General features: G+C 45.2%; 1 protein-coding gene and 1 long non-coding RNA gene across 4 annotated transcripts in view; one reads left to right on the forward strand and one right to left on the reverse strand.

Moving 5' to 3' along the window:
- The window catches only part of LOC122203367, a 35,613-nt gene extending 28,016 nt beyond the window's left edge, over nucleotides 1-7,597 (reverse strand). Inside the window, exons 1-2 of the long non-coding RNA XR_006195144.1 lie at nucleotides 7,514-7,597; nucleotides 2,529-2,666 (exon numbers count right to left, since the gene is read on the reverse strand). This is a non-coding gene — a long non-coding RNA (uncharacterized LOC122203367). The remainder of the gene's footprint in view (nucleotides 1-2,528; nucleotides 2,667-7,513) is intronic.
- Nucleotides 7,598-7,728: 131 nt separating this feature from the next.
- On the forward strand, nucleotides 7,729-19,208 carry PIK3IP1 (phosphoinositide-3-kinase interacting protein 1). Of its 3 annotated transcripts, XM_042910099.1 has the most exons (7): nucleotides 7,729-7,946; nucleotides 8,839-8,859; nucleotides 8,980-9,099; nucleotides 9,185-9,304; nucleotides 10,248-10,448; nucleotides 10,541-10,619; nucleotides 17,488-19,208. In XM_042910099.1, the coding sequence occupies exons 1-7, from the start codon at nucleotides 7,877-7,879 to the stop codon at nucleotides 17,690-17,692; spliced, it is 816 nt and encodes a 271-aa protein (XP_042766033.1). In that variant the 5' UTR covers nucleotides 7,729-7,876; the 3' UTR covers nucleotides 17,693-19,208. The 3 variants fall into 3 exon arrangements, with proteins under 3 accessions (XP_042766033.1, XP_042766034.1, XP_042766032.1); XM_042910100.1 differs by lacking the exon at nucleotides 8,839-8,859; XM_042910098.1 differs by having other exon boundaries at nucleotides 7,730-7,946; nucleotides 8,839-9,099.
- The last annotated feature ends 84 nt before the right edge of the window (nucleotides 19,209-19,292 follow it).

Consider the following 19,292-nt stretch of genomic DNA (forward strand, 5'->3'; position numbering starts at 1 on the left):
ACAATCATTCTATGATCTTCTTTGGGATTCTTTTTTTTCTTTTCTCCATTTTACTGTAACAGAGTCTGGAGAATATATAACAGTTATTAGTATTTCCTGACATACAAATCCTTTAAAGGATATCTCTTAAGAAGAGGTGGGATGGAGCCAACCTATGAGAAAAGATAGGTGAAGAGTTTCCAAGAGAGTAGTCCACGTGACAGTGCAGAGTGAGAGAGACACCTAGGAAGGAACTGAGATGATAAAAGGAAAAGCAGTCCCTGACACAGAACATACTCAAGAGCTGTTTGCTGACTGAGAGAATAAACAGTAATAGAAGAATGAAATACCAGGATTCTAAAGGTGGAACAGAAATATTTTCCCAGCTATCTTGTTATTCCCAGACCCAGCATATATTTAATAAACATCTGATTTACATATTGTTTACATAAATACAAATGCTAACTACAACCCTGAATGATAAGAGTAACTCATGGGAAACACCACAGTCAGGGCTTGGCATACCTGAAATACACAGATGAGCTTTATTTTTTACATTTTGAAGACACAGCAAAGATTAGGGCAAAAGTGGTGCATTCCTAAAGTTAACCTACAGGCCCATGCCACGTCACTACCTAGACTAGGTCTAGCATTTGGCCAAGGTCAGTTGCTCCAACTCCAAACTCAGGCTTTCCTTTCCTGCTCCCTCTCCCTAATGGATTAGAACTCCTGGGCTCCATCTCTGAGCAACTATGTTAATTGCAAATGATCTTGATAAGCAACGAAGTCTGGATTTGAGGCTTGGTTTCTTACCTCAACTTTGAGACCCATTTCCCACCCACCAGCACCTGCCTTCATGGAGTCCACATACTCTCATTATGCTCATGAGATCTAAGGCTAGATCCAGAGCTCCTCTGAGCCTTCTTCCCAGCCCGCTTTTGTCCTGGTACCTCCTTAGCACATCCCCACTCACCTACATCTTACTCTGATTTTTCTGTCATTAGTCCCATATCAAACTGCTTGCTGGGCATTTCTACATGCATATGTCAAATTCAAATTCCCTATGTCAAATTCAGAAGCCCTGAGGCCAAATCCATTACTTATCCTCAAATCAGCTCCCTTCTTAACCTCCCTGGCATGGCTATGAGTCAATTAGAATGGATGAACAACCAGTCAGAAATTTACCTACCAGTCAGTAGTCAAATCAGTGCATTCGGTCCAATGTCAGCCTTGCCCATATCCTTCCAGCCACTTCTAGTACTACTCAGCTAAGCTTCTTGAGAGAGTTGTCCATTCTCACATTCTCCCTTCATCATCTCCTTTTCCTTCCATAATCCAAACATTTAACTCCCCCAGCCCCCAACACCAAAATTCCTCGTGACAAAGTCACCTATGGCCTTCTTTTTGCTAATACCAATGGATTCTTTTTATTTTATCTATCTATCTATCTATCTATCTATCTACCTACCTACCTATTTTAAAGTTTATATGTTTATTTTGGGAGAGAGAGAAAGCACAAGTCAGGGAGGGGCAGAGAGAGAGAGTCCCAAGCAGACTCTGCAGAGCCCGATGATGGGCTTGAACCCACGAACTGTGAGATCATGACCTGAGCTAAAGTCAGATGCTTAACTGACTGAGCTACCCAGGTGCCCCATATTTATTTATTCATGTATTTAAAGTTTATTTATTTTGAGAGAAAGAGAGTGTGCATGTGAGCAGAAGAGGGGCAGGGAGAGAGGGAGAGAATCTCAAACAGGTTCCATGCTGTCAGCGTGAATTCTTTTTTTTTTTTTTAAACATTTTATTTATTTTTGAGACAGGGAGAGATAGAGCATGAACAGGGGAGGGTCAGAGAGAGGGAGACACAGAATCCGAAACAGGCTCCAGGCTCTGAGCTGTCAGCACAGAGCCTGACTCAGGGCTCGAACTCACGGACCGCGAGATCATGACCTGAGCCGAAGTCGGCTGCTTAACCGACTGAGCCACCCAGGTGCCCCTTAGCTCTTATCTTACACGACCCTCCTGGTAGCATTTAATAATGCTGACCATTCCCTCCTTCCTGAAACACTCTTCCTTTAGCTTCTCTAACATCACACTCCTGATTGCAATTTGCCCATCTTTGACTGCTTTTTATTGGCCTTCCCCAACCTGCTTTTCCTCTTGTTCCTTATCTCAATGGCACCACCATCTCCTAAGCTTCCAAATCAGAAACTAACTTCCTTAGCTTCTCCTCCTACTTGCTCCTGACATCCCTCAGTCATGGAGTCTTACTTTTCTTCTTCCTAGTTTGCTTCTTTTCATCCTCATTACCTGAATTTGTGGAGCACTTACTATGTGCCAGGCAGATGTGTTCTCAGTGCTTTAATCCTCACAGCAAGCCTCTAAGGTAAATTTTATTATCATCTCCAATTTTCAGATTAGGAAACAGAGACATAGGGTGGTTAAGTAACATGCATAAGGTCACTTAGCTATTAAGCAGCACAGCAGGATTCAAACCCAGGTGACCTGACTTAATTCTGTATCCAGCTCCACTATTCTCTCTTACTTACATTAGTCCAACAGTCTCCTTGTTGGCGGTCTCCTTGTTGGTCTTCCAGCTTTCTGTCTTGACTTCTAATTCTCTACCCTGAAGCCTGAGTGATCTTGCTAAAACATGTCACTTTCTTGCTTAAAACTTTTAGTGGCTCCTAAACAAAAACAAAAACAAACAAAAAACTTTTACTGGCTCCTCACTGCCTTCAGGATAAAGTTGACACTCAGGAACCTCCATAACCTGGTCAGCAAGTGTTCACCTCTTTGGCTTCATGGTTTTGGGCCTCATTTTAGTCACCACCCTAAATTCCCCACTAGCCACAGTAACAGGCTACATTTCCAGGCTTCTGCACATTGTCTGACCTACCAAGAACACTAACTCCTTCCCCATTCAGATTTTACTTTTTCTGATAAACCTTTTCTAACCTCTTAAAACCAGGCCATATGCCCCTCCTGTGAGTTCCCACCACTCCCAGTACTAATCTCTACCATAGCATTTATTTCACTGTTGTTTTGCCTACTAGTATCTTCTTGAGAACAAGGACCCTGTAGAGTTCACCCTCTAGTACTCGGTACTTAGTGCCTGCCTGGTGCACAGTGGATGTTTAATAATCATTGAATCAATAAACCTTTATTGTCTTATCACATTCTTTAACACCTACTTATAAATATCCTGTATTGTTTTCACTTTCATATGTGTTATCCTGATCTTTATAACCAGATTCTAAGTTTCTGGAAGATAGCAAATATACTCAGTATTTGAAGTTAGAGGTTACTGACACAAAAACTGACACAGCTGAAATTTATTCAGGGATGAATGAATACCAACAATCCAATGGGGTAGGTATTATTCTTCTCTCTCTCAAACTCCATTTAAGGAAACTGAGTCATAGAGAATTTAGTAGCTTTCCTAAGATGACATAGCTAGTAAGTGACAGCTGGGATTTGAATCTTGACATTGGTACCTATACTCTTAACCATGATAATAACAGGCTAAGGAAACTCAGAATTATGGATGCTAAGTAATTTACCCCAGACCGTACTGTAGTGCTGAGACTGGAACCCAGGTCTTTGCAAAGCCTACACTCTGAATTATTTGACATAATGCTTCTCTTGCTTTAAATGTCAGCACTAAAGCTCATACTAGGTGTTGATAAATTTTAAAAGCTGCAGCTCTGGTTTACTGAGATTGAAGAATATTCGATTTTTCCAAAAGAGGCCTAACTGTAGCTTGCTGGGTTAATTTACCTTAAATATCAACAGCTAGACTAGTCTTACCAGCCAATTAAATTTATAGTCTCTAGTGTTATCCCTGCAACACTGAAGACTGTGTTTTCCTCAAAGTGAAAACCATGTTTTCTAAGACTGGCCTCTAAGTAAAAATCTACTTGTGTTTCAGAAATTTATTCTTCCCTTTATTTCTCAAAACCAGTTATGTGATACTCCCAAGTTCTCTGCTTTTGGGTGGCTTCTCAGTTCCTCAGTGTGGAATGTCTTGTTTTTGAAAGTGACCTGTGATCCACAAGCCCTCTTGGCTGTTTTGTTTACCCTTAAAAAATTACTATTCTCTGTAGGCTTATTAGACTCTTTGTCTTTATGTGGTACTCTGCTTTTCCCCTTTCCTTCAAACATTTATTAAACACTTAACTGTGTATCAAAATGGAAATAATCTAATTCATTGAAGGCCATACTTTCAAAGAAAATGGCCTTGGGGTTTAGATATTGGCATAATATTTCCTTAACAAGCTTCATAAAATCGTCTCCTGCTCAGTTTGCAATTATACACCCAAATATCTTTCAGCAAAATCTCAGTAGCTATATATATATATTATATATGTATATATATATACATATATATATTACATATAATATATATATTATATTAAATATAATATATTTAATGTTTATTTATTTAAGAAAAAAATTTTTAGTATTTATTTATTTTTGAGAGAGAGAGAGAGAGAGGGAGAGAGACAGAGCATGAGCAGGGGAGGGGCAGAGAGAGAGGGAGGCACAGAATCCAAAGCAGGTTCCAGGCTCTGAGCTGTCAGCACAGAGCCCAACGCGGGGCTCGAACTCACAAACCACGAGATCATGACCTGAGCCGAAGTTGGACACTTAACCGACTGAGCCACCCAGGCGCCCTAATGTTTATTTATTTTTGAGAGAGAGAGAGAGAGAGAGAGAGCATGAGCAGGAGAGGGGCAGAAAGAGAGGGAGACACAGAATCTGAAGCTGGCTCCTGGCTCTGAGCTGTCAGCGCAGAGCCTTATGCCAGGCTCAAACTCACAAACCGAGAGATCATGACCTGAACCAAAGTTGGACACTAAACCCACTAAGCCGCCCAGGCGACCCAGTAGCTACTTCTAAAGCACATTATTATGGAGAGAATAGCTGGAGTCAACTCATTAGATCTTACTCCAAAGATTTTTACCAACACGTTAGCCCTCTTTTGCTGACAAAAGATTCATAAGTCTTTTAACAGCTTTATGGCTTCCTTACCAGAGCCCTTCCACTAACATACTCTGTTATCAAGATGAACTGCCCATCTTTCTTGGGAAATGCTTTGGAGGCTATTTCCTGAGTTAACAATACGGCTTTGTCTCTCTGGATCAGTACTGATTTAATATGAAACCAAGAGTCAAACATCCCTGAAATATTTAGTAAGAGTATTGTATTCACAACATTGTCCTCAGGGATATAAACAATCCAAAATGAGTATATGAGTAGTGCTGTATCATATTATTATTGCAGGAATATTTCCAGAAGAAATATGAAATTTGGAGTAACTACAGGTCATGAAATATAGCCATATTGCTTCAATACATGACACAAAGTTCAAAACTAGATCAAGAAAAAGACCCAAACATCGTCAATGATGATGAAAGGCACATCTCTAACTAAATCCAATTTCCCTGAGGAAAGAAGGTACTCAACTTATTATAATAGAATACGACTTTGAAGGACTGAGAAACATGCCTATCATTCCTGAAAAAAATCAAATCACACTGATAAATACCTTACAGGCGAGAAAAAAAAGAGATGACTAAACTGAAAAAAATCTCCTCTGGCCTGTCTTATATCTTTTCTATGTAGTGCTGTACCTGATAAGACACATGGCACAAAATATGTTTTTTCTGTATATCAAGGTGTGTAAATTACAGCAGATAGTAGTTTTCTGAATAGGAAACTTAGATAACAGAAACAGGTAAAGAAGCTTTGGGATTCTGAGGAAGAAATACTGGCACCCCTATATGGACCCAGTAGATAATCTGAAAATGGTACTACAGGCTTGTGTATAGCCTGTCTCTATTGTAACTGGAGGGGAAAGAATTATAATCTGGCAGAAGTAGCCCTTCAGAGTCTGAGGAGCTTTTCATCAGACAATAATTGACCACTCACTGCATACAAAGGCAATAGATTAGCTGCTGAGGAATCAATCCAGAAGAACCCCCTGCTGCTGTGAAATTAAAAACTGCATTCTCAGAAAATAGTAATAATAAACTGCATTCTCATTTTTGCAAACCTATATATTTTATGTAATGAAACAAAATGTATATCATATTTCTCTTGTAGTGGTGTAAGAGTAGGATCTGCAAGGAAAAAGGACCTCCTCTTTGGCCTTCTGCCTACAGAAAAAGCCTATTGGTTCCCTGAAAATAGTGTAAGCTTTCTTTAGCAAGTGAAATACACCCCATTGTTCTCTCCTTGATCCTTTCACTTTTTTTTTCATAACACTTAAGACCACCTGACACTTTATATATTTATCCTTTATCTTTCCCTACTAGATTGTAAGCTCAGTAAGGGCAGAGATTTCAAGTATTTTATTCACAGACAACTTCTCAGTATCTGGAACTATATCTAGTATGCAGTAAGTTCTCAAAAAATTGTAAAATTAGTAAAAGTGTTTTTAAAAAGACCCCTGAATATTATGTGAAAATTATTATAAAATTTTGGCATATCTGTGTATATATATACATGTGACTAAATTTACAGACTCTGTGTAATTTCTAGCATAGGCCAAGTCAGGAGTCAGAGGATCAGAAGTTTGTGTGGGGAGACAGGAGCGTGACTGCAAAAACAAAGCAACATGTTTTATTAAAGGGACTGAAGGAATCAAACACAGCAAACTTCTGTAAAAAGTAAACTAAGTTTATCTCTGTCCTTTCCACGTCTGAAATCTGACTGTAGTAAATTCAAATTCACTTCACAGTGGTTGGATTGACATTAGCTTTCTTCCTTGATAAAGCTTTTGAAACTTATTTAAGGAAGTTTTTTTTTTTTTCTGCTCCCTAAATTACTGCCTAAAGATACAAGCCCTCCGATCGAAACAGTCTCTCATTTCTATTTTGAGATTTGCCTGAGTCACAAGGTAGTCCTGGAGAATCACTCTGTTCTGTCTCTACATTTACTGAGGCTTCAAACTGGGAACTCAAACTGTCAGCCAAACAGGAAGAGGACCCTTCTGCTTAACTCCAAAAGGCCTAAGTCATATGTATGTGGTGAGGTTTAATGATGGATATAAATCACTGTGAAAGGATTTCCCACAGGGTGGAGGGGGGGAAAAAAAGTAAACATTGGACTTAACTTCCTCTATGAATTCAGGGCTGGTAGAAAGGGTAGACTATTAAATATAGCTGAGCAAATGTCCCAACATTTGCCTAACATGTGTTTTAAACTAAAGAGACCTCTTCTGTATACCTAATATGTATGACACTCCAAAAATATAAACAAAGGAAAGTGACTGATCTGACCCTGGCAATGTCATACTGTTGTTTTTTTTTAAGTTCATAAAAACATATAAACCACAAAAGACCTTTTTCTTTTTCAGGAATGAGTATAAAGAGTTACTTCCACCTAGATACTCTTTTTTGTGCCCCTTATGTGGTCTTGAATTCCTCCTACTAGTGTAGTTAGCACATTGTCCACCCTTGTGACTATAATTTCAAACCCTTCTCCCCACAATGATGCCTCTTGGCAGAGTTACTCTTTCTGTACTCACACAAATGGAAACAGAAGAGATGAAAAGCCCTGGGGATGCAGTCAGTGTAGGTCTCAAACTGATCTTCTGCTAAACACAACCTGAACTCTGCCTCTCTCTTCTCTGGGGGGAGTTTCTCTCTTGGCTTAGTGATCTTGCCTGGCATAGGAGGCTTAGGACCCAGGGGGCGCCTTTCAGCCGAAAAACACCTCGCTGCAGCAAGCTGGCTGGGAAGCTCCCAGTTCTAAAGAGAGGCTGTTTACCAGAAGAGCATAACAAGGGCAGGTCTGACTGCAAGGCTGGGACTGGGAGGCAGAGCCGACGCCAAGGGGACCCCGGTTGGGCACTGGTTGGTCAGTCACCTGCAAGACGAAGGAGAGGAGGATGCTCTTGGCCTGGGTGAAAACATTCCTCATCGGCAACATGCTCCTAGCAGAAGCCTATGGATCTGGAGGTGAGATTACAATCTTCCTTCCTGCAGCAACTTCATCAAGTAGAAAGGGTAAAGCTCCCTATTTCCTAAGCATGGCCAGGCTACACAGGAAGATGATAGGAAATGAAGCTTTTAGCTGGTTTCTGTTGTCCTATGAAGGCTTTTTTTTTTTTCTTTCTCCTTTCCCTGTCAGTGGCTTGCAGCTCCATATTTGCCATTAAGAACAAAGGCAAGTAGCCACTTTCTTTTTCTTTTTCCTTGTCTGGGGCTCATGAGTGGGTGGAATTTGGGGTTCATCTCCCCTACTAAGTCCTACTCTTTTCAGGGGCTTTGCACAGGGTGGTTACGGCACAGGCCCTCCTTCCCCAGCGTCTTCCTGTGACTCTCCTGCTGAGGGGAGTGGGAGTTTGGAGTCACATCCAGGCAGCGATGAGGCAGGTTCCCTCCGTTTGAGGCTTTTGCCCGACGGAATTAAGGCTTTTGAAGAATTCTCTTGGGAGGGAGTGTTGCTTGTCCAAGTGTGGTCACATCCGTGAAAGGAATACCCGAGTTTATGTAACATGAAATTACAACACAGAGATGAATTTCAGGGCTGGCTGCCCCCGACCCAAAACTCCGAACGTCTCCACACCCGAACCCAGACCTCCCCCACACCCTCCTCTAAAGTGGCCACAAGTTCCAGAGTAACAACCCCTTGCACTTGTGCAGTGCTTTCTGGCTTGAAAGAAAGAAAGAAAGGAAGGAAGGAAGGAAGGAAGGAAGGAAGGAAGGAAGGAAGGAAAGAAAGAAAGAAAAGAAAGAAAAATGAAATGAAATGAAATGAAGTGCTAACAAGCTAACGTTGTCTGAGCAATGACTGAGGGCCGGCACCAGCAAGGGGCTTTAGAAGCGCTTTCTCTTCCTTCTCTTTCAGGCGTCACAACAACCCTTCAAGGCAGGTGGGGTTTTCCAAGTGAGGGCAGGGGGGCCCCGACGGGCCCAGCGTCGCCCAGCCGGGATAGACTCGGCTTCCCTGCCGGCCACTCAGTGTCCGGGGGGCTCCTCTTCATCACAGGCTGCTTCTGGGACAACGGCCACCTGTACCGGGCGGACCAGCCCTCCCCAGCACCGGGCCTCCGATGCCTCAACTGGCTGGAGGCGCAGAGCGGCCTGGCATCTGCCCCCGCGTCGGGTGGTGAGTGTCCGCCCCGGGCGGCGGGCGGGCGGCGACCGCGGTCTGGGTCCGGCCCCGTCCCATGGCGCCTTCTCTCCCTTCCCAGACACCGGCAACCACAGCTATTGCCGGAACCCGGACCAGGACCCGCGCGGGCCCTGGTGCTACGTCAGGGGCGAGGCCGGCGCTCCCGAGAAGTGGCCTTGTGAGGACCTGCACTGCCCAGGTACCCTCCCAGACCCCGAAGCCCTCAGGACCCCAGAGCCCCCAAGCATGTTAGGCAGCCTGGGAGCGGCCCTTACACCCGCTGCGCACGTGCGTCCGCGCGTCGCCGGTCGGCCCCGCCCCGCCCCGGCGCCACCCGATTGGCCAGGGCTGTCTCCAGGCCGCAGAGCCCAAAGCCCATTGGCCGCCGCCGCGTCTCTGAGTGAGCTCATCCTCCGCGAACGCCTTGTAAACAACCGTGGGAGGCGAGGCCCCACCCCTTGGCCGCGAGCTCCCTGCCTGGTGCGCAGCCTCGGGGAGCCCGCGAGACAGTAGTCCGGGTCTCAACGCCCTTAGGTAGCCCCTCCCTCAGCGTTTAGTGATCGTTTGGGGAGCGTATGCTGTGTGTTAAGGCACTCTATTCACAGTCCCTCCTGGAAAGAAGCTGGTTGTGGGATCTGAGCCTCAGAGAAGTTTAGCGACGTATTCAAAGCAATGGCAGGGTCCAGATTTGACTCTGTTTCTCAGACTCCGGAACGAAGGCTTGTTGCTCCCGAGGCAGCAAGACCATTCTCTAGGGTTAGATTAAATGGGATATGTAAAGCATATAACATAGGGATTGGCAGGCAGTGTGGGCTCAGTAAATGTGAGCTGCTCACAGGGGTCGTGGATTGTTTCCTAGCGCAGAGGGGAGAAGATAGCAACTGAGCTGGGCCTTGGAAGATGGCAAGGATTCGAACAGATGAAGACGTGGGAGGCAGGAGAGGCTCTTTCTTATGTCCTTCCCCTCACATTTGCCTTGTCCCAACTGTAGTGTGACCCCATCAGACCTGGTCTTGCTCCTGGGGCAAGGATTGATTTCAGTATGTACAGACATTCTAAGGTGGACCCTCTCCCCCAACAGTTTCAGCTGTGGAGTTCACTCAGGCTACGCTAATGAGAGATATTTTACACTTCACCTCCAGAGACCACTTCCCAGTCCCCTCCAACCTTCACAACAGAAACTGAGGAGGCGTCTGAAGTGCCAAGTGGAGATGAGGTGCAGGTGTTCGCTCCTGCCAACGCCCTGCCTGCCCGGAGTGAGGCAGCAGCTGTGCAGCCAGTGATTGGGATCAGCCAGCGGGTGCGGGTGAACTCCAAGGAGAAAAAAGACCTGGGAACCCTGGGTACGATTGCCTCACCCATCCTTACGCGAATCATCAAGAAATATTTGCCGATGGGCTGGGGTGAGGCTAATGGGACCTTGTGTCCTTGGCAGGCTATGTGCTGGGCATTACCATGATGGTGATCATCATCGCCATTGGAGCTGGCATCGTCTTGGGCTACACCTACAAGAGGTCAGTAGCTTCTCTTCTGGGCCCTCTGAAAGGACGGGAGGAAGGTACATAAAGTTGAATCAGACTTTTTTGTAGCATACATACCCAAAAAGGAAATGAAGTATTAAAAGAGGAAAACAAGCTTAAGATGTACAGACTTGGTTCTAGTCTTTACCAGGTGACCTTAGAAAACCCCTTTCCTTTAGTGTCTTTACTCCTCACCCAAAAGCATTGTGAGGTAGGAGTTCTTGTTCCTCATTTTACAGATGAGGAAGCTTTCATCAGAGAGGTGAAGTGACTTGCCCAAGGTCACACTCCCTGGGAGTGGCAGAACCTAGATTCAAACCCAACTCTTTTGATACCAAATTCTCTGCTGTCTAATCCAACATGCCTGGTATGGAAGCGAGTGGCACTGCAGAAATCAGTCTGGACACTCATTGCAGGGTCCCAGAGATTGAATTATTTCTGTGAGTTATAAAATTCTACTAGAAAAGGTTCCCAGCTACTCCTTTCACAGTTTGGGCTTGAATTTCCTGGGCCATAAGCAGGGATCTCCTATTTAGGACAGGAGGAAAAAAATGAGCTGGAGGATATAGAACCTGCTACTCATCACTACATATGAGAAAGCCAAAGAGGCTCCTCCTGGGAAACTCAGGGACCTGACCTGTGGCTGGGACAACAGGAGGAGGAATGCTCATTTTGAGAGGGCCCCTGAAATATCATGTGGAAAAGGCTCTCAAAGTCAGTGATGGGTGCATGATAAGCCAGAGTTGCATTCATTTTTACAGTGCTGGCTTGTTCTGGGAAAATTATTTGCCGTTCTGGGCAAAATCAGGGGATTTGACTTCTAGCCCCGAGTGCTTTGATAGGTCTCTTCTGAGGTCTGAGAAGGCTTCCTAAAAGGGATGTGACATGGTGGCCTGCATTTTCCAGTGGTAAGTGCTGTGAGTTCACAGCCCCAATGGATCACCCAGCATTAAATAAACCTGGGGTGTCCTTAGAGACAGTGTAGTCAACCTGCTCATTTTACAGATGAAAAGGGTGAAATAGTGGGTAAGAATAACAACAACAACAATAACAAGAAAGTGAACACTAACCATATGCCAGACCCTGCTTCAAGCAATTTGCATGCTTTAATTCAGTTCACACAATCACCCTTATGGTATTATGATTACCATAATTTAATTTAATTTTTTATGGTTACCTCACACTTTATCTTATGAGGTAAATGCTGTAATTTACACGTTAGGAAACCAGTTTACATGTTAGGAAACTGAGGCAAGAGACGATACGTACCTTGCCTGAGGTCACACACCTAGCATTTGGTGGAGCCAAGTCTTAGTCCTGTCACTAGCTGTGTGACTTTGGGCAAGTTGCTTCTATTTCCTACTGCAGAGCACTGCTGTAGCTAAGGCATGTGATTGCTTAGCTCAGTGTGTAGCAGATAGTAAGTGGTCAGTAAATAATAGTTGTTTTTTTCTTTTCTGTAAAATGTGAGTACTGTACTAGCACTCTCTGAGACCTTGTTTCTTCTCTGATTTTCTATGATTCAGGGAGCAGAGGTTCAAAGAGAATAAGAATTGACCTAAGAGGGTCTCTTGACTTCCATTCCAAGGCTGTTGCCCTCAGTGGGATGGTTAACATGGCAGGTCCAGGGACACCTGTTTGTTCATTCAGAGAGTTAGAGGAAATGATGTGGTAGCCTTGGCCTACAAGTCATAATCAGACCTAAACCTGTTGGCTGAGTTTAGCCTTTGAAATATTTCCTCTTAACTCAGCCACTGGATAGAGTATGGCTTTACTCCAATCTTGTGACGGTTTCCAGGCCTCCAGGTATTTGAACTGACTTAAATGTTCTTAATTCTGAGCTCAATTCTCATGTGCAGTGAGGAAGCCAGGCCTTTTTTTCTTCTAAATTTGCTTCTTTAGGCTGTCATAGGACTGCCCTGAAGCCTAGCATTTACTATCCTGTAAACTCAGGGCAAGGCACCAAGTCACCAGACTCCCTGTCACTAACTACCGGTCCACCCCTTTCCTCAGCAAAAGTGCTCTGAGAACAGACTATAACAGGAAACCGCATGTGGTCTAGAGGCAAGCTCTCAGCTCCCATCTCTCTCCAAAGTCAGAGAACAGAGTGTCCTGGAAAGAGCTGTTGTGTATAGGTTTGGTCATTCCTCTTCACCTCCGTTTCTTGACTATTGAATAGGGATATATGCCCCCTCCATGCACCCATACCCACCCACCCAAGATTATCATAAGTATTAAATATAAGCAGTAGGACACCAATCATGTTAGATAATAATAGCAGCCAACATTTATTGCATGCTTTTTATTTTTATTTATTTTTATGTTTACTTATTTTTGACAGAGAGAGAGAGACAGAGTGTGAGTGGGGGAGGGGCAGAGAGTGAGGGAGACACAGAATCCAAAGCAGGCTCCAGGCTGAGCTGTCAGCCCAGAGCCTGAAATGGGGCTTGAACCCATGAACCGTGAGATCATGCCCTGAGCTGAAGTTGGACGCTTAACCGACTGAGCCATCCAGGCGCCTCTGTTGCATGCTTTTTAAACAAATAGGGCTCTACTGAATGCTCTTCCCTGATCATCTGGCCCAAGTCTCATGACCACACTAGAAGGATCACTTTTTATACTGTTTTACAGTGAGCTGCTGAGACCTAGAAGAGTTAAGTGCCACATCCAGGCTACACAGCCAGTAAGATGTGTGCAAGGATTAACAATATCTCCCAAAAGCTCAGCGAGGCTCAGCAGTGTCCTGCAAATTTGAATTGCAAAGGATATTAGGAAAAATGGAAACTTTCAAAATAAAATAACTGGACTTATAAGTCAAAAGAACCAGGATCTAGTTCTGCAACTGCCATCAATTCTTGGTACAACATTGGACAAGTAATTTATGTTCCTCATCTGTAAAAAGTGCAAAGGTAGGAGGTTGGATATGATGATCCTCTCAGTTCTAATATTTCCTAAAAAGGCAATATTACCTGTTGGTGGCTGCAGACAGTACGGGTTCAAATCCTAGTTCTGCTGTTTGCTTAAATAAATGATTTAACCTTTCTGCATCTGCCTTCCCATCTCTAATCCTAATAGATACCATACAGGTTTGTTGTGAGGATGAAATTAGACAGTATAGTTGGACATAGGTTTTGTGTTCATAGCCTTAGCTGCCTTGAGGAACTTTTCCTGAGTAGCAGTGTGGTATAGCACTGCTTTCAACTGGGCAAACAGTGAAAAGAATAATTGGAAGAAACTGTGTTGCCTGAAGAAAGTCTGGGGTGTCTCTGTCACTCCAAAGAGGATGTCAGATGTGGGCAGCAGCTCCATCCACGCTTGCTGTCTCTGGCCCTGGGGCAGTCATGGATAGAATTACTGTAACCCCTGAACTCTGCCAAAGACCATGAGGCTAATGGGATGGAGCTTTCCCCTGGCTGGGAAGGGCAAGCAGGAACCAGGCTTCCTCTCAGGGGAATAAGGATGGCAGGTGGGTGTGGGTGAGGGCTCAGCCTGTCGGGTCTTTGTCACGGTTGTCTAGGCTACAAGACTCAGCCAGCCAGTCTGCAGCTCCCTCTCCCTGCCCTAAGTGCAGTGTCTGTGCTATCCAGAGGGAGCATTTATTTTCTGATAAAAAGGCAAGGGAAAAACTGTAAGTCAACACCACTCCACCCCTTTAGGAGGAGCTGAGTCAGTGAATAAACCTTTTGTTCTATCTTGGCTGCCAGACAACAGCCTGCCCCCTATCCCCCCCCCCACGCCCCCCCCCCCCCCCCGGGCAAAAAAAAGTCATAAGAAGGGGCTGAGCTGTTTGATGGTCAGTGCAGCAGGCCTGGTGGCCTCAGATCTTAAAAGGAGCTGGGGACATCCTCTGCATCTCCAGGACTCATAGGCACCATTAACAGGAGGCCTGTGGGGTTGGGTGTGTTTTGAGGCTTGTAAATGGATGAGACTGTAATCCAGATGAATCCCAGCATCTCCTTCCTTTACCCTGACTGTTCTTCCAGTCCTGCTCTGCTCCATTAATATGAATTGATTTTTTTCCCCCTAAAGACTTGTTTATGATGATGCATCCTGACCATTATCAATAGGTGGCCACAGCCAGATGCTTGGTAAAGGAGGTAGCTGAGGGGGGCACCTGGGTGGCTCAGTCAGTTAAGCATCCCCCTCTTGATGTCAGCTCAGGTCACGATCTTGTGGTCATGGGATCAAGCCCTGCATTGGGCTCCATGCTGAGTGTGGAGCCTCATTAGGATTCTCTCTACCTCTCTCTTTGCTCCTCCACCACATGCGTGCACTCTCTCTCAAAATAAACTTAAAAAAAAAAAAAAAAGGTAGGGGCGCCTGGGTGGCTCAGTTGGTTAAGTGTCCAACTTCAGCTCAGGTCATGATCTCACAGTCCGTGAGTTTGAGCCCCGCATCAGGCTCTGTGCTGACAGCTCAGAGCCTGGAGTCTGCTTTGGATTCTGTGTCTCCCTCTCTCTCTGCCCTTCCCCTGCACATGCTCTGTCTCTATCTCAAGAATAAATAAAAACATTAAAAAAAAAAAAAAGGTAGCTGAGGAAAGCAGGACAACTCCAAAGCCTCAGTTTGTCTATAAAATGTGGATAAAACTATCTTGCAAAGTTAGTGTGGAAATGGTACATGTATAAAGTGCATGGCATCCAGTAGGTGCATAGGTAGCTCTTCTCATCCTGGGTAATGGGAAGGTCATTTCCTGGCACCTTAGTAGGCACTCCGGATGTATGAGTTCTCACTTTATCTCTTCCTTTAGCCCTTTAGAGTTTGAAATTCAGGCCCTGGCAAAGGAGACTTGCATACTCCACCTCTTTTGTTAATTGCCACTTGGCCTTCTGCTGGCTTGAGGGCTCCCTTAATAAAGTTAAACCCAGACCTACATAGGCAACCTTGAAGAATCTGGCCTTTTATTATGGAGGAAAGTGTTTCCTTCTGTAGTGGCAGCTGTAACTGATGAGCAGTGCCCAAGGGCAAAGTGAATCTTAGGCTGAGTGGGGATGCACTTGGTCCAGACAACTGTCTTCCCAGGTCCCTCCATTTCCTTTTTGGAGTGCTCTGGGGGTTATTCTGCTGCAGGAGTTGGTGGTGTCCAGTAGAGACAAATGATAAGGATGGGGCAAGTGCTCAGGGTTGCACATGCAAAAAACTCAGTCACCTAGGGTGACTCACAAATTTGTCTTCTGTGACCTTACGATGAGAATCAGGGAATCAGAGCACATCTCATATGAGGGATCATCTAGAATATCAGGGGCCTTGGAGGTTATCAAGTCCAACTCCTTGTTTTAAAAATGATAAAATTAAGGCCCAGAGAGGAGGGGAGTTGCTGAGGTCACATAAACAATAATTGCCTTGGCTGGTCAGTAGGAGTTTCCTTGGGAAACCATATTAAGATAACATTGCTTGGTGAGTCAAGTCATATTCAGGGCAAATCATAATAATCTCCTCTGTGAGTTTTACAGCAGTTCCAGTGTTTTCAAAATGCATTCACATTCATTGTTATTTTGAGGCAGATACTGTCCCCCTTTCATAGATGAGGAAACCAAGGCTCAGCAAAGCTCTTTTGCCGGGTGTCACACAGCCAAGGCTGAGCTGGTACTAGAATACAAGAAAACTGGTTGATTTAAAGACAGTTCTGAGGCACCTGTGCAGCTCCCAGGCCCCTCCAGGCCCTGCTGTTTTCTCAATACTGTTCTCCAGTCTCTGGAAACTTGTCATTGCACCTTATACCATGATGAATATGTAATCCATCTGATCTCAGTTATCTTCCTGAGGTCTGAAGTAGGCTTCTTTTCTTTCACCTAGTCATCCATCAGCTGTCAGTTTCAAGGCCTCTTTGGGGTGGGCTCCTTCCAGAAAGATTTCCCGTGACAGTTGAGCCCATGTTTCTAGTTGTGGCTTCAGAGTATGTTAGTGTGGACCCAGATCTGGGTCCTGGGTGCTGGTTGTGGTATGCAGTGTGTTAGGCACTCACCAAACCCTTCAGCCTGCAACAGGGGTAATCCAGGCCAGTGGGAAGGACCCTACATGTGCAGCCAGAAGACTGGGTTTGAGTTCCTGTGCCACTGTTTCTTTGGGGTGACTCTGATCGGTTCAGAACTTCTCTGAATATTAGTTGGAGTCCAGCAGACTTGGGTTTGAGCCCATTATGTTATTGGAGAATTCTTTCACTTCTCCGAGCTGTTTCCTCATCTGTAAAATGAATGGTAAGACCTAATTCTTAGGGTTTAGCCAAGGATGAAGTGTGGTAAGGTACACATCATCCTTAGCATGGAGTAAGCACTCCATTTGAGTAAAATGGGGCAACACCATGGCCTAATTGAGTCATTAAGCACCATGAGAATTCAAAGATGTGTGAGCCTAAAGGTGTCTGATGGTCATTGTCTCATTGTTTCCCACTGACCTGAATAGCCCTCAGTCCCTTTTGCCCACTGTGTGGGCTAGGGACAGTCCTTATTTCCAGCCAGGGCTCACACCTTCCAGCACTTTAGGACAAGACAGCTGTCTCAGAACAGGTCAGTTTTCTGCACAACTTTATGGGTTAGGACTGAGATGGTTCTCTGGGTCTCTTGGAGCCCTGGGCTTAAAGAACAAAATCGTTATCTTAAGAGTCTTTCTTCTATACATTATCTTCATTGAGCCTGTCTGCAGCTGTCTGAGATTCAGGCTGCTACACACCCATTTTACAGATGAGGAAGCAGAGACCAGAGGTGTAAGAACTTCGTGTCAGGGCAAAATGGAAATCTTATACCTCAGCTACTGAATTGCTGACCATGGTTAGCCTCAGCCCCTGCCTGAGCGCAGCAATGCTATTTAATGAGCAAAGCCATTCAGGAGGCACAGCCTCAATGCTTACCTCTTTTCCTGCCAGGGGGAAGGACCTGAAAGAGCAGCATGACCAGCGTGTGTGTGAGAGGGAGATGCAGCGAATCACCCTGCCCTTGTCTGCCTTCACCAATCCTACCTGTGAGATCGTGGATGAGAAGACTATTGTGGTCCACACCAACCAGACTCCAGTGGACCTTCAGGAGGGCAGTGCCCCTCTCATGGGCCAGGCAGGCACTCCTGGGGCCTGAGCTGCCAACAATGGGCAAGAGCCCATGCAGACACTGGTGCAGGACATCCTACTCTCCTTCAGCTGGGAGGATCTACACTTTTTGTTGTGGTTAAAATCCTCCCTCGACTTTTTGTTTTCTTAATTCTAAAACAGAAGCAGGTGGTGTGCTGAGGGCAAGTCTGGGTAGGGTCCTACCAATGCTCCTCCTCCATCCCTTGGAGCAGGGTTTTGCCTGTGGATGGAGACAGTGGCAGCCCCCACAGCAATGCTGCTGACAAGGGCTTCCAAACATTGCTTGTGCCCTGGATCTGAACCAGGGACAGGCAAGGAGCTCCCCCAGGCTCCTCTGTGCTTTATTATCTAAGATGGCCTCAGTCTCTGCCTTTCTGTTTGTTCTCCGTGTGCTTGAGTGGCGCATACTGTTATCCATAGTTCGGGACAGACAGATGAGGAGGCAGTATTTCAAAAATATAGTTTTTAAAATATTTGGGATGGAACTCCCTACTGACTTTGAGAACCAGAAATGAATTTGTACAAAAGTCAAAACTATGGGTTGAGAATGGGATCTAGGCTGGAGGCTCCTGGGGGGTGCTCCAGCTTGCTAGCAGTGATGTGCCTTGATAACTGTGGGCTGGCCCTGGGCCCAGGGACTCTTCCTGTTTTGAAAGGAAAGGAAGGGAAGAATCGCACTGAACATTCCACTTGGGAAGAAGGTAGAGAAGGATCTATGGCTGCCTTAGGCCACAGGACTCGAGGGGGACCTGGGGAACCCTAGACAGTCTGTTCAGGGTGGACATTGACCTCTTTTCATTTTGCAGAGGTAAGACATCAGCCAACTAACCTATGGGAATTACACTGTGGGGCCTTGTGAGCTGCTTCTGAGAGGTTAACTCAGAAACTAAGCTCAGAGGCAAGGTAATAAAGTGCTTCAGGGCTTGCACCTGCAGTGGCTTGAGTTTGCAGGTGGCTCTGTGGCCTCCAGGCTAATGCATTCCTGTGAGGGTAGTATGGCTAGGCTCACAACCCCTAACTTGTAAAACAATCAGAACCATTGGAAGGGACCTTAGGGTTCCTCAAGCCTTTTGGACACAGGGACCCAGAGGGGGAAAGTGATGCCTAAGGTCATAGAGCATAGGCATGGCTGAGAGGAAAGTAACATTTCTCCACAGCACTGTGCTTCACCGAGCCAATGGCTCAGCAGGGCCTCCAAGTCCTGATGTCACACTTGGAGGCCTTAGCAGTGCTCCCTACCCAGAGCTTCCTTCCACTGCCCCATGTGGAAAGGGGGCTTAGAGGGGCCCATTCTCTTCAGCAGACTATTCCTGGGAGTGGTTTGCTGAGGGGCCTAGGCCTCATGGGTCCCTTGGTGTTAGTGATGCTGAAGAAAAGAACAGTACATTACTGGTTTCTACTTTTCTATAAAAGCATTTCTCTGTGTACATGTTTTATATACCTCATTCTGATACCTGCATATAAAGTGCAGTAAATTGCTCTGCATTTGACTTGTATAAATTAAAAAAACAAAAAGCTGTGTATCACCAAGTTTTTATGGGGTGCAAGAACATTCCTCCGCTAAGCTGGAAGTTTTTAGTTACCTTGTCCATACCTGTGTGGCAAGC

The sequence above is a fragment of the Panthera leo genome, chromosome D3 (assembly GCF_018350215.1).
Source record: "Panthera leo isolate Ple1 chromosome D3, P.leo_Ple1_pat1.1, whole genome shotgun sequence".
Lineage (NCBI taxonomy): Eukaryota > Metazoa > Chordata > Mammalia > Carnivora > Felidae > Panthera > Panthera leo.